Source organism: Mya arenaria, chromosome 2 (genome assembly GCF_026914265.1).
Source record: "Mya arenaria isolate MELC-2E11 chromosome 2, ASM2691426v1".
Classification (NCBI taxonomy): Eukaryota; Metazoa; Mollusca; class Bivalvia; order Myida; family Myidae; genus Mya; species Mya arenaria.
The window spans coordinates 46,796,791-46,812,069 of NC_069123.1; the positions used below are offsets into that span (position 1 = coordinate 46,796,791).

Consider the following 15,279-nt stretch of genomic DNA (forward strand, 5'->3'; position numbering starts at 1 on the left):
TAAGGTCAAGGTCACACTTAGTGTTTATTCACAATGGAATGCTGCATATAAGGACATAGAGTATAGATTGTCGTGTCCGGGCTGTAACTTTCCCTTGTATGGACAGATTTTAAAATAACTTGCCACATGTGTTCGACATACCAAGACAACGTGTCGCGTGCAAGAACCGTGTCCCTACCTCTAAGGTCAAGGTCACACTCAGGTGTTTATTCACAATGGAATGCTGCATATAATGACATAGAGTATAGATTGTCGTGTCCGGGCTGTAACTTTTCCTGGTATGGACAGATTTTAAAATAACTTGCCACATGTGTTCCACATACCAAGACGACGTGTCACGTGCAAGACCTGTGTCCCTACCTCTAAGGTTAAGGTCACACTTAGGTGTTTATTCACAATGGAGTGCTGCATATAAGAACATAGAGTATAGGTTGTCGTGTCCAGGCTGTAACTTTCCCTTGTATGGACAGAATATAAAATAACTTGCCACATGTGTTCGACATACCAAGACAACGTGTCACGTGCAAGAACCGTGTCCCTACCTCTAAGGTCAAGGTCACACTTAGGTGTTTATTTACAATGGAGTGCTGCATATAAGGATACAGAGTATTGGTTGTTATGTCCAGGCTGTAACTTTCTCTTGTATGGACAGATTTTAAAATTACTTGCCACATGTGTTCGACAAACCAAGACGACGTGTCACGTGCAAGACCCATGTCCCTACCTCTAATGTGAAAGCTACACTTTGTGTTTATTCACAATGGAATGCTGAATATATGGACACATGAATGTAGGTTGTCAAGTATGGGTGGTATTTTTTTATGTTCAAAATAACTTGCCATATGTATTTGTTTGATCTTTAACTTTTCATGTACTGACCTTGTTCATAGGTCAATGTCACATTCGGGGGCATTCGTCACATACTGTGACAGCTCCTCTTTATAATATCTCTTCAACTTAGCTTCCTGTTGAATGGGAGAAATCTATTTCAAAAGCATCGCTTCAATAAACAACATTACAATTTAATAAATTGATGCTATATTAATATTTCAGAGCATGCTGTGTCTATCAAGGATGGTGAATTTTCATGGGAGAAAACTGGGATATCTACACTAAGAGAGTATGTACAGAATTATTTACCCTTTACTTCTCTTTGCTAAAAACAGCAAATAATAAAGTTTCCTAAATATTATTCTTGGATTATATGTCACGGGTCGAGCAGCTCTTCTATAATTGACAGTCCGAATGATCAGCATATTTTTTGTTGACTAAAGAGCAAGAAGGTACCTAAAAGCTTAATGCATGCAAAAACTTATTGTCTTTTCTTTTTTTATTTGTCTTAGCGATAGTTTGTTGATCCTACATTGTTGACGTCACAAAATCTCAACAAAAGTGGGCCATTTCTGATAAGCAATCATGATGTTGATTGCAGTATGAAGTTGATTCATCTGTTACGGCATTTTATTATGCCCCCAAAGGTGGGCATATTAAAAATTCACCGTCCGTCCTTCCGACCGTCCGTGTGTCCGATAACTCGTGTCCGGGCTGTAACTTTTCCTGGTATGGACAGATTTTAAAATAACTTGCCACATGTGTTCCACATACCAAGACGACGTGTCACGTGCAAGACCTGTGTCCCTACCTCTAAGGTTAAGGTCACACTTAGGTGTTTATTCACAATGGAGTGCTGCATATAAGGACATAGAGTATAGGTTGTCGTGTCCAGGCTGTAACTTTCCCTTGTATGGACAGATTTTAAAATAACTTGCCACATGTGTTCCACATACCAAGACGACGTGTCGGGTACAAGACCCGTGTCCCTACCTCTAAGGTCAAGGTCACACTTAGATGTTTATTCACAATGGAGTGCTGCATATAAGGACATAGAGTATAGATTGTCGTGTCCGGGCTGTAACTTTCCCTTGTATGGACAGATTTTGTAATAACTTGCCACATGTGTTCCACATACCAAGACGACGTGTCACGTGCAAGAGCTGTGTCCCTACCTCTAAGGTCAAGGTCACACTTAGGTGTTTATTCACAATGGAGTGCTGCATATAAGGACATAGAGTATAGGTTGGCGTGTCCGGGCTGTTACTTTACCTTGTATGGACAGATTATAAAATAACTTGCCACATGTGTTCCACATACCAAGACGATGTGTCACGTGCAAGACCCATGTCCCTACCTCTAAGGTCAAGGTCACACTTTGTGTTTATTCACAATGGAGTGCTGCATATAAGGACATAGAGTATAGGTTGGCGTGTCCGGGCTGTAACTTTCCCTTTTATGGACAGATTTTAAAATAACTTGCCACATGTGTTCCACATACCAAGACGACGTGTCGTGTGCAAGACCCATGTCCCTACCTCTAAGGTCAAGGTCACACTTAGGTGTTTATTCACAATAGAATGCTGCATATATAAGGATATAGAGTATAGGTTGTCCTGTCCGGGCTGTAACTTTCTCTCGTATGGACAGATTTTAAAATGACTTGCCACATGCGTTCGACATACCAAGACGACGTGTTGGGTACAAGACCCATGTCCCTACCTCTAAGGTGAAAGATACTCTTAGTTGTTATTCACAATGGAATGCTGAATGTAAGGACATAACAGTGTAGGTTGTCAAATACGGGTGGTATTTTTTATGTTCAGAGGCAATTTAAAATAACTTGCCATATGTATTTGACACGTAAAGGCAAGATCTACTTTTCATGTACTGACCTTGTTCATAGGTCAATGTCACATTCGGGGGCATTCGTCACATACTGTGACATCTCTTGTTACAACTGTTTTGATGTGTTGTTGGTTGGTTGCAACAAGTTTCAATCCAACTTGTCATTTCTCAGTTGTGTACTAGTTGATAGCATGTTTGTGTAGTGGACTGGCAAATATTTTTTTTAGACAGGCTTAAGCTTCCAACTTGCCTGTCACGTGGACACTCATACCGGGTAAACTGTACAATTTCAGGAAGACTGATCATGATAGTAAGTTTTTTACATGCTTAATACAGTGAAACTGCGTTCCCTCAAACAAGCGGTCGTTCGAGAACCTGCGTTCCCTCGAGGTCGGAGCTTGGTCCCGAACTTTTTTCCTTCTATTTTCATATAAAATATACCCACGCTGCATCGAAACCTAATTATGTCGAGCAGTCGAGCAATATCCTGGGTCCCAAGTACACAAATCTTGCACAAAACCTTATGGCTCCCTCGAGGACATGATTTCACACTTTTTCCCGAACGCGTGTTCCAAAATAAACAAACAATTGCTAGGTATTAAAATTTTCGCAAGTTGTAAAAATTGCAATGACAGTTGAAAGGCAATTTGATAAGGTGTGAAAAACCGTTTTTCACTGTTAACGCATGACTGATATTAGTTGATATGGGCATTTGAGATGAAAATTATGAGAAGTTAATGACGAGAAGTAAATTGTGATAAATTTAAATGAGTAATAAAAATATGAATAAAACACTACCATATCGATCCAACATCAGAATCTCTGAAAGGAATTCCCTCTTGTCACTTTGCTTCACATTACGATTGAACAGTTTCACGAAACCGACAAGATACGCCAATTAACAATCCTTGATTTTGCGAAACTTAAATCTGAATAATACCACGATATTTACTGTCATTCAAATATTGCTTGTTACGAAAATGTGCTTCTTTGTTTAAATAAACATTTTTATATATTCATTTATTGTTTTTTATTTTGCGTTTTACATTTAGTTTACGACAACCTTTGAACATATTAGCACATAATCGGTGTCTTAGTAAACAGTCTGTTTGACGACTTCAAACTTAAAATACACTGAAAGATATTTCATATCAAACTGGAAAATTGATAATCGGGTCGCTCGAAACATTGGTTCCCTCGAGGATTTGGCTCGGTCCCTGGCGACCTCGAGCGATCGCAGTTTTACTGTATTTCATTTCTATTGTGTTTACTCATGATAGAGATATATTATATAAAAGAAACCATTCAATATTGTCAACTCTAATGCTGACTGTTATGCTTGTATTTGCAGCATCAATTTGGATGTGCCAGTTGGTAGCCTGGTGGCAGTTGTGGGCACCGTGGGATCCGGCAAGTCCTCGATGCTCCAGGCTGTCCTCGGTGAGATGGAGAAGATACACGGCAATGTTACTGTCAAGGTACATCACACATCTTGTGTCCACATTATTGAACAAAGTTCTGCTACACAGAACAAGTTAAAACTTACATACAAGGTGCTCTGGTTAGCGCAGTGGTTAGCTCGGTCACTTCTCACCTAGGTGCCTCAGGTTCAACATTCGGCTAGGGTGCATGTGAATTTGATTAGTGGTCACCAAGTTGAACAAGTGGGTTTCGTCCATGGTTTTCACCACAACACAACACCATACTCTCCCATAAAATCGTGCCAAAGAGAGTGATTAATTAAATGTTATAATTTCTTTCATTGTAAAATAAATAAATTTAAACAAAGGCTGTATCTGCCATGATTCTGGGAAAGCTGTTTGTCTCCTATTTGTTTAAGAGATGAAATGGATTCTGCTTCCTTTATACAGGGTTCCCTCTGGCGATCGCCATTGTCGCCATTTGCGACAAAATCGCAAAAGTGGCGACAACTTTTCAAATTTGGCGAATTTATGGCGACAACTATTTTTTTCTAAAATATTTTCTTAAAATGACGTAAGTGGTGCCCATGCGGCCTGCACGATAATCGATTCTGTCACTGTCATAAATCAAGCGCATCTGCTGGTGCGACAACAAAAATTAATCCGATAATTAGGGCAAGCAGTCACGGCCCAGTCAACACCTCGCTAATTATTGCAGAATTTTATTGCTTTCACGGATAAACAATGACATCCTTTAACTGTTATGTCTCTTATTAGCAAAACAATTTTAATATTTAGCTCAACAGCTTTGTTGTTGCGTAATTATCGTGTTAGTTTTTAAAAATGCAAATCAAAGAATTTTATGTTGTCGGTAAGTCACGTGATATGCAAATTTCGTAATGACGTTTACGCGCTAAAAATAGATTTGCTTTCGGTTTTGTCGAAATTTGTAATTGCTATAAATGCAGCATTCTAAGGGTTCAAAAAGATTAACAGAAATCATTGGGTATGCTTACAAATAAATAGAATTAAACCCCATTTGATAAGGCTTCTAATAAGTTGGCTGGTGTAAAGAGTAGGTAGACGAATTTCTATTAGAAAAGTTATGGCCCTAGTTTGACAATGTATTTTTGTTTGAGTTTTCATTTATTTTAAATTTATCTCATAATTTCACAATTGTATTCTTTAATGCTATGACACTATTGTATGCAGGCATTAGACTGAAATCAACATATTGATGTTTATGTCACATTTTTTGTAATATTTTCATATTTTTTTAATTATAAACTAGTCCATATACAATGTATTTTGTCAATAGAATAACAACTTGCTAATATCTTGTGCTTCATTTACAACAGAATGTTATGTTTTTGCAATTTAAGGCTCTTAAAATGCTTAAACACCATGAGCTTCAGGGGGCTTCGCCGTAAGGGGGCCTTTCGCGGCCCCCTTAACCCCCCCGCGAAAAAGTGGCGACAACTTTTTAGAACCCAGGGGGAACCCTTTTTATATAAACATATCTCTGAATATACATCATCTTAAATAACACAAGTTACTGATACTCCCAGGGTTCGCTGGCCTACGTATCTCAGCAGGCGTGGATTCAGAACGCCACCCTGCAGGACAATGTTTTGTTTGGAAAGTCTGCTGATGTGAGTCGCTACCAGGAGGTGATTCAGGCCTGTGCTCTACAGGCTGACCTTGACATCATGCCTGCTGGCGACCAGACAGAAATCGGAGAAAAGGTAATGTGCAGAGATCAGCATTACAGTAAATCGCATTCCCATTCTGAAGCCCTGTTAAGATTTTATAATGTTCGGTTTATGACTGATTCTTTCGTAATGTTACTCGGCCAATATATTTAATAATAAAAAAAGTTGGCTTAACAGTCTGTGTCAAGATGTAGAAGAATTGGCTTATTTCTCTGTGCTTAAACCAATTTCCATTTAAATGACGATAATTATTAATAAAAGGCCATTTTATGTATAATGTTACCTTTGTTTATTATTGCATATGGTTAAGAACTCTTTTTTTGATAAAATAAGATTAAATGTAATTTTAAATCGTTATTCAGGCATATAATAAAAATAAAATGTTTGTTTCAGTGTGAGGTCGCAATTATTACAATTACTGATTCTTAGAAAGTCAGAACGAGTACTTGATAATAAGAGCTGAATCTGATGTACTTGATGAGACAATGATCCGATTGTATCTGTGTACCCTTCTCATTAACCCGGAGTTTGTCCTCAAGTTTATTACCCCCGATTGTGAGATGAAGTTTCACAGTATTGATGATTTCAACATCCTTTTTGTATAGATCTGGTCTGTGAAGTCTTGGTTAACGCAGATATAAGGATGTACTTTATGCAGGGCTTCCATTCAAGTAACTGTCAACATTTTCAATCCTCACTTCCTTATCATTAAAAAGTACATCATTAGTGCACTATTTTTGAAAATAAATTTGATTAAAGTGGGGCTTTATTTTTAGAGAAGTTTAAATAACATTTCCTCTAAAAGTGACACATCAGAATTTGCTTCCTCTCAGATGACATCAGTGTTTGCTAGAGAATGTGGTAAACCTTGTCATTTTTCATCTGGAAAAAAATGGCCTATTTCCTTGAAAGTTTTCTGTGGCAATTTGGGATTGTTACTAATATCTCGAATACCCAGCGTTCAATACTTGATACTTCACACGTTTTTTCAGAGACATCAGACGATTAAGTCAGACAACTCTGTATGATCCAAGTTCATATTATGGCCCTAGATTGATTTAGATTGTTTGGTTATAGTTTTAGGGCAAGTTTGGATTTTTACTCATATCTTTGTAAAACTGATATAAATCAAAGGATATTTCACACAGTTGATCAGGGCCTTTAGACAATTATGTTAGACAACGGCCTGTGATTGTCTATTACCTTTAAAATTATGAAAGTTGGGATGTTTAGTCTTATCTCAAAAAAAAACACAGTCATTCAGATGGCTAGATACTTCTCACATTTGTTTGAGCCATCAGAAAATTAAGTTAATTTTGAATGCAAATTATGGCTCCTGATTGACTAATGATGTTAGGTTAAAGTTTTTTGGAACAGCACTTTTGACCATATCTCAAAAATTGTTCATTCAATTGACATCATACTTCATACACGTGTTTAGGGCCATCAGACAATTCAGTTAGACAGCTCTATATGATCCTATATACGGAATGTGGCCCCTGATTGGCGAAGAAAGTCTTCGGCATTTTGGGACTTTTGATCATATCTAAAAAATTGTTAGTGCAACAGACATAGTTATTTACATTAGAGTTCAAGGTTGCAAAAGAATGATTTAAGTTTACTCCTAGCTCAATGTAAGGTACAGCTGCCATCTTTGACATGCACACATATGATCAATAATGGATGCTATTTAGTTGTATACCTCATACACCGGTCTTACAATAGCTTTTGTAAAACATGATGGTTTCATCATTGCCATATCTTTTCAGGGCATTAACCTTTCTGGGGGCCAGAAGCAGCGTGTTAGTCTTGCGAGGGCCGTATACCAGGATAGGGACCTGTACTTACTGGACGACCCTCTCAGCGCAGTAGACTCACATGTCGGCAAACATATTTTTGACAACATCATCGGCCCTAATGGACTTCTCAAACACAAGGTTTGCAGATGTTTTCCGTATTTTCAAAATTATGTTTTGTTATTTACAGGGTTGATATATTCAGGATAAATCCACAATTCAAAACCTTGATTTACTATTAATGTTAAGCATTTTTATTTGAGATTCTGTCTCAGAAAAGCAAAAAAAAATGAAATGTACCGTAAATCTATGTGTACTTATCTGATCTATTACAGGTGTATTAATAATGTTCAAACCTATTTAAGTAACATATATAGCAATTTACATTGCTTTATAAATTGCAAATTTTATTATAAAACAAATTTCACATCTGGTGTATTTTTATAGGGGTCGTGTTTAATAGGGCTAGACACCTGATGGTCCTTAAATCGGCAAAAAAAATACAGTATTTCCTCAAAACAAGCCTAGAATTGTCAATGGGAGCTAGTAGGAAGCCAATTATTCATCACATTGACATAAAATTGTTAAATCATGTTGCTATCTCATCTGTGTTTCCCTGTTTGAAATAGCACATAATGGTTACCAAGTTTAAATCATATATGTGCAAATAAATATACCGACGCTATTTTTAATGATTAAAAAAATACTGGGATTGACATGGTAGACATCCACATTAATTTCGAATAGAAAAAAATGCATAAATTGCGAAAGATGCATGAGTTGTTAGCGATGTGATTGCAATCATATCATCTGCTGTCAAGCCCCATTTAATTACTTTTTAGCTTACCTGACCACTTGGTGGTCAAAGGTGAACTTTAAAAATCTAGGTCAAAATGGAATATGGGTTACAGTACATAACTCGCGGAACTATCACTTTTCATTTTACTTGGCAGATTTTTTGGCATCGCGGACACGAAATCTAATTACCCAATATCCGCTTTCCTCCGCATTTACTCTTTTACACCCTCCAAGGCCGATAAGTGGACCGAAGAATTACCATCGCCGCGTTTTTTTTATGGAATGTGTTTTCTTTCTTTTTTAACAAGGAAAAACTAACAAATGTGAAAATAATTCACTATATTTTTATAAACGAAATAACTGCAAATGTAATTCGGTCATGAAAGGCTAGACAGATTTGAACAATTTTTGGTACACAGGTGTAACATCAGAAGATACAGGTCAAGTTCGATATTGGGGCTGGTGGGGCCAAGGTCAAGGTCACTGTTACTAAAAATAGAAAAACGGTTTCCGGACGCTAACTCATGAAAGGCTAGATAGATTCGAACAATTTTTGGTACACAGGTGTAATATCAGAAGATACAGGTCAAGTTCAATATTGGGGCTGGTGGGGCCAAGGTCAAGGTCACTGTTACTAAAAATAGAAAAACGATATATGGATGCTAACTCATGAAAGGCTAGACAGATTTAAACAATTTTTGGTACACAGGTGTAACAACAGAAGATACAGGTCAAGTTCGATATTGGGGCTGGTGGGGCAAAGGTCAAGGTCATTGTTACAAAAAATAGAAAAACGGTTTCCGGACGATTACTCATGAAAGGCTTGACAGATTTGAACAATTTTTGGTACACAGGTGTAACATCAGAAGATACAGGTCAAGTTCGATATTGGGGCTGGTTGGGCCAAGGTCAAGGTCACTGTTACTAAAAGTAGAAAAACGGTTTCCGGACGATTACTCATGAAAGGCTAGACAGATTTGAACAATTTTTGGTACACAGGTGTAACATCAGAAGATACAGGTCAAGTTCGATATTGGGGCTGGTGGGGCCAAAGTCAAGGTCACTGTTACTAAAAAAAGAAAAACGGTTTCCGGACGATAACTCATTAAAGGCTAGACAGATTCGAACAATTTTGGGTACACAGGTGTAACATCAGAAGATACAGGTCAAGTTCGATATTGGGGCTGGTGGGGCCAAAGTCAAGGTCACTGTTACTAAAAATAGAAAAACGGTTTCCGGACGATAACTCATGAAAGGCTAGTTTTTCTTGTCAGCAGTGTAACTTCTAAATTACTCAACAGATTTAAATAAAACAATACATGCATGATAAAAGAAGATGCAGTGTGCAGTAACCTTGGAGTTATGGCCTCTTTTCAAAGGAATGGTTTGCCATTCCTGTGTCCAGGCGGCATTTGGGGGTATTCGTCACTCCTGTGACAGCTCTAGTTTCAACAGTAGCAAAGTAAGAGCAAAGCATACAACTTCGAGTTCTGCTTTGAGGTCAATAAAACAACATGATCACTGTATGTGGGGAAACTAAATCAACAAAATCAACTCATAGAAGAAACTTGTGAACTCAAAAGAATGTTTAATTTTCAACTAATCATCGTAAATTATTGTTTTTCGTTAAATCGAGATTAAATATGTAGGTTGGGTGAAAAAGTAGGACATTTGTGCAGCTCATAGAAATATCTAATGAGCACAATAGAAATGTTATGACCAGAGTACCACATATCAGGTGAGCGATCCAGGGCAATGTAAGCACTCTTATTTTTGAAATCCCAGAAAAAGTTGCATTCATCAAGGATGGGCTTTCATGCCTATAATTGACATACAGACGTAATTGTCTGGTAGACATTGTGTTAAACTCTTGGAATGCCTCCGCTCTTTAAAATAGCTCTGCCATCTGTGTTCTCTAGTTATTATATTTAGTGCTGCTATCAGCATTCCCTTTAGTCTAGCTCAGAATGTATTACTTAAGATTAATGAAGTGTTTAAACTATTGGTAATTTAGATTAGTTGACAATGATTTTACAACAATGAGCAGTAGGTTCAAGCCCTCTCATTTTCCTGTGTCCTTAACTAGAACGTCTACGTGTCAAGTGATTTTTCTTCTCACTCAATAATCTGCTTATGGCATTGCCTGACTTAATAAGCCAACTCAGTAATTTACAAAGGGAGCACATTTTTGTCCAGAATCTTAGTAATTCTGATATTAGCAAATCTGTTTTTTTGAAAAAAAGTTGGATTTGATAGCGTTGTCACTGTGTTTTAGTTCAACATTGGCCTTTCCAAAAAAAGGGTTGAGATAATCAAATGAAACTCAGTCCACAGTTTGCCAGAGACTATATGCACATGTTCAGCATGTTGCTTTACTCTTGCTTTAACAATTATGCAGTTATCCCTTGTTGGACTGAAAAAGTCATGAACATACTGGTGCACTTGTTAAACATTTTTAGACTGGTGCACTTGTTAAACATTTTAAGTTTTCTGTTTGGCCAAATGTTGACTGATTATTTTCATTACAGACTTGATTTTTTGAACCTACATGTCAATTATGGAAATGGAATAGGTGCAAGTTAGCTTTAATGTTACATCAAAAATACTCTATGTCTTTATCATCCCCCGCCTTTTCAAGGCGGGGGGATGTAGTAATGGTAGGCGCGATTCCATGTGTGCGTGCTTGTGTGCGTCCGTCCGTCCCACATTCATTTCTTTGCATCTCTTACATTTCTCATGCGATTTCTACCAAACTTTCACAGATTGATGATCATAAAGTGAAGCAGCGCATATTGTCAAGCTTTCCCGATGCAACCATTTTTGAAAGAGTTATTGCCCTTTGCTTATTTTACATTTAAAATTGGTTTCTTCGCAACTCCTCTTATGTTTTTCATGCGATTTCTACCAAACTTTCACAGATTGATGATCATAAAGTGAAGCAGCGCATATTGTCTGGCTTTTGCGATTTGACCATTTTTGAAAAGTAATTGCCCTTTGCTTATTTTACATTTAAAATTAGTTTCTTCGCAACTCCTTAGGTTTTTCATGCGATTTCTACCAAACTTTTCACAGATTGATGACTATATAGTGACGCTGCGCATTTTGTCGGGCTTTTGCGATTCGGCCATTTTTGAAAGAGTTATTGCCCTTTGCTTATTTTACATTTAAAATTGGTTTCTTCGCAACTCCTCTTATGTTTTTCATGCAATTTCTACCAAACTTTCACAGATTGATGACTATATAGTGATGCAGCACATATTGTCGGGCTTTCGCGATTCGACCATTTTTGAAAGAGTTATTGCCCTATCTTTATTTTACATTTAAAATTGGTTTCTTCGCAACTCCTCTTACGTTTGTGACTATATAGTGATGCAGCACATATTGTCGGGCTTTCGCGATTCGACCTTTTTTGAAAAAGTTATTGCCCTTTCTTAATTTTACGCATTTCTTATGTTCCTGAGAAACTACCCTTATCATTGATTGGCTTTCGTTACAAAAAATGCCCCCATGATGTATTTATATGGCTGTGTGTGACCGCTCTTGTGTGATCTACCTTATTTTCCTCAAGGGTATGAAACGTATGTAGCTATTACAAAATATCATTCTTATTCCTCTTTTCTCCTCATTTAAAGGACCTGATCAACTGATATCACTGATCATTATTCAGTAAAATGCCTCAAGCTTTTGTTCCAATTTTTCAGTTGACCATAAACATGTCACACAACAATTTCATTATGTGCTTACCATTTTGTTTCACTTTTAATTGAACTAGATCTGTGGTAAATGTATTTATAGAAAGAACACTACCAGTACTAAGGCAGATAGTTCCCCATCAGTAGTAGTTCTCAGACAGTTGCAGTTTTTTTTAACAGCAGTTAATTTTGCAATATTTTTTAAAGAAGACCAGTTGAAAGTTATTATAAAGACAATTTTATTCAGATATCTTTGAAATCCAGGAGAATATCAAAAGAAAAGAGACTGAGAACTACTCGCCTACTCGTTTATGTCTATTTGATGTTGTTATCTTTTTTTACCGTGAAACATATCCTTTCAGACACGTGTTCTGGTGACGCACGGTGTTGGTTTCCTGCCATACGTGGACACAATTGTGGTACTAGTGGACGGCATGGTCTCAGAGATGGGCTCATACCGACAGCTCCTCTCCCACGACGGCGCCTTCGCTCAGTTCCTCAAGAACTACCTGTCAGAGGAGATGGAGAAGGAGAATGCTGGAGGTACATGATCTCACATACACTGTCAGCAGTTATAATTTGTTTACTATATTTTATTTTTAGAACGGTTCAACAGACTGTAATCAAAATAATGCAATGTAACCTGAGATCCTTCGTACCATGAAAGTTCATACCCAGATATGTTTCGTACATCATCCCTAAAGGAGATTGACATATTGTAGCCATTGGGAAATTTACTTTGAGTGATCTCAAGCCACTGGGACATTTACCTTGAACATTTGGTACAATCTGGTCTGTTTAATGTGTATTCTTTTGAGAAAAAGCCATTCATGTTTTATAATTGTAGAGTTGTCCCTTGTTCCAGTTAAAACACAACACCAGAGGAGTGTTGAAGTACACTCATTTATCATCAGTATATATGAAGAACATTTGTAGGCTCAGAAAATATTTCCTGCACCATCTGCCTCCAGGTCACATTACAAAGTCACCTTGCCAACTGGCTCTTACGGCACTTTCAGAAAAATGTTACCTTGCTGACTGCCTCTTGCGGTACATTCACAACAATGTAACCTTGCAGACTCTCTATAGCAGTATTTTCAGTATTTTTGACTTCAAATGGTGAAGGTTAAAACTTCACCTTAAGAATAATCAGGATTTATGTTCAGTTGATATTTAATATCAGAGTCCAAGGAAAAGTTAGATATAAGACTCTGATATATATGATACTTAATGAGACTACAACTTTTAAACTGAGGAGTGAATGTTTAGAATGATTTGTTCTGTTTTGTATTTTAACTTAAAAGATATCAAATATATTCCATGAAAGTGATTTGAAACATTCTGTCTATTGGAATAAGATGAGAAAAGAGACTCCATGACATTGGAATAAGATGAGAAAAGAGACTCCATTGTCATGACACCTTGTACATTGCAGATATTGAGCTGGATGTGGAGACAATCTCCCAGATAAGTTCCCTGATGAAGGACAGCAAAGTCTTACAGAAGTGAGTGAACAATAGTGACTAGCTTCTCATTGGCACGTTGTGCATGCATGGCCATTGAAACATAAGCTTTAACATTTTCACTATAAATGCTATTTTGCTGACTGCTCGTTTTTTAGCTCACCTGTCACATAGTGACAAGGTGAGCTTTTGTGATCACAATTTGTCCGGCGTCCGTCCGTCGTCCGGCCGGCCGGCGTCCGTCCGTCCGTAAACTTTTACTTTTAAACGACATCTCCTCATAAACCGCTTAGCCAATTTCATCCAAACTTCACAGGAATGTTCCTTGGGTGGTCCCCTTTGAAAATTGTTCAAAGAATTGAACTCCATGCAGAACTCTGGTTGCCATGGCAACGGAAAGGAAAAACTTGAAAAATCTTCTTCTCCAAAACCACAAGGCCTAGAGCCTTAATATTTGGTATATAGCATCATCTAGTGGTCCTCTACCAAAATTGTTAAAACTATCCCCCTGGGGTCAAAAATGGCCCCGCCCCGGGGGTCACTTGTTTGACATAGACTTATATAGGGAAAACTTTAAAAATCTTCTCCTCAAAAACCACAAGGCCTAGAACCTTGAAAATTGGTATGTGTCATCATGTAGTGGTCCTCTACAAAATTTGTTCAAATTATTCTCCTGAGGTCAAAAATGGCCCCGCCCCAGGGGTCACTAGTTTTATTACATAGTGTTATATAGTAAATCTTTAAAAATCTTCTTCTCCGAAACTGTAAGGCCCAGGGCTTAGACATATGGTATACAGCATCATCTAGTGGACCTCTACCAGATTTGTTCAAATTATTGCCACAGGGTCAAAATTGACCCCGCCTAGGGGGTCCTTGTTTTTACGTAGTACTAGTTTTATTACATAGTGTTATATAGTAAATCTTTAAAAATATTCTTCTCCAGAACCGTAAGGCCAGGAGCTTAGATATTTGGTATACAACATCATCTTGTGGACCTCTATCAAAGTTGTTCAAATTATTGCCACAGGGTCAAAATTGGCCCCGCCCTGAAAGTTATTTGTTTTTATATAGTCTTATATAATAAAACTTTAAAAATCCTCTTCTCCAAAATATAAGACCTAGAGCTTTCATATTTGGTATATAGTGTTACCTAGCGGACCTACACCAAAGGTATTCAAATTATTGTCCCGGCGTCAAATTGGCCTTGCTCAGGGGTCATTTGTTTTTACATTGTCTTGTCACTTAAACATCTTTTCCTCTGAAAGTAAAGGTCAAAATGACTCCATACTCGATATGTAGCATCCTTACATGGTCCTCTCTCAACTTTGTTCAAATGGTTTTGTTTGGCCCCTTTTAGGGGTCACCAGAGCAAAAAATAGAAAAACCGTTAAACAACTTGATCTTATTAACTGCTTGATGGATCTTCAAGTCTGAAGCATCCTAGCATGGGCCTCTGTCAGGTCTTTTCAAATAATTTTGTTTGGCCCCATTTAAGGGCCACCAGAGCTAAAATTAGTAAAAAAACCTTAACATTTTCTTTGCATGAACCCCTTGATAGATCTTCAGCAAATTTGGTTTGAAGTGTTCTTGCATGGACCTCTCTTAAATTTGTTCACATAATTTTGTTTGGCCCCTTTTAGCTTAAAATAGAGTAAAAAACGATTATTCTTGTGAACCTCTTGATGGATATTTACCAAATTTGGTCTGAAGCACCCTTG

The 15,279-nt window shown here is 37.5% G+C and overlaps 1 protein-coding gene across 6 annotated transcripts in view; it reads left to right on the top strand.

Annotated features, from left to right (window-relative positions):
* LOC128211901 (multidrug resistance-associated protein 1-like) overlaps positions 1–15,279 on the top strand; it is an 89,239-nt gene that overhangs the window by 18,713 nt on the left and 55,247 nt on the right. For all 6 annotated transcript variants that reach the window (XM_052917047.1, XM_052917030.1, XM_052917038.1 and 3 more), the window contains exons 15-20: positions 1,054–1,120; positions 4,031–4,157; positions 5,669–5,845; positions 7,582–7,749; positions 12,461–12,641; positions 13,534–13,603. In XM_052917047.1, the coding sequence (XP_052773007.1) occupies positions 1,054–1,120; positions 4,031–4,157; positions 5,669–5,845; positions 7,582–7,749; positions 12,461–12,641; positions 13,534–13,603 (790 nt within the window). The remainder of the gene's footprint in view (positions 1–1,053; positions 1,121–4,030; positions 4,158–5,668; positions 5,846–7,581; positions 7,750–12,460; positions 12,642–13,533; positions 13,604–15,279) is intronic.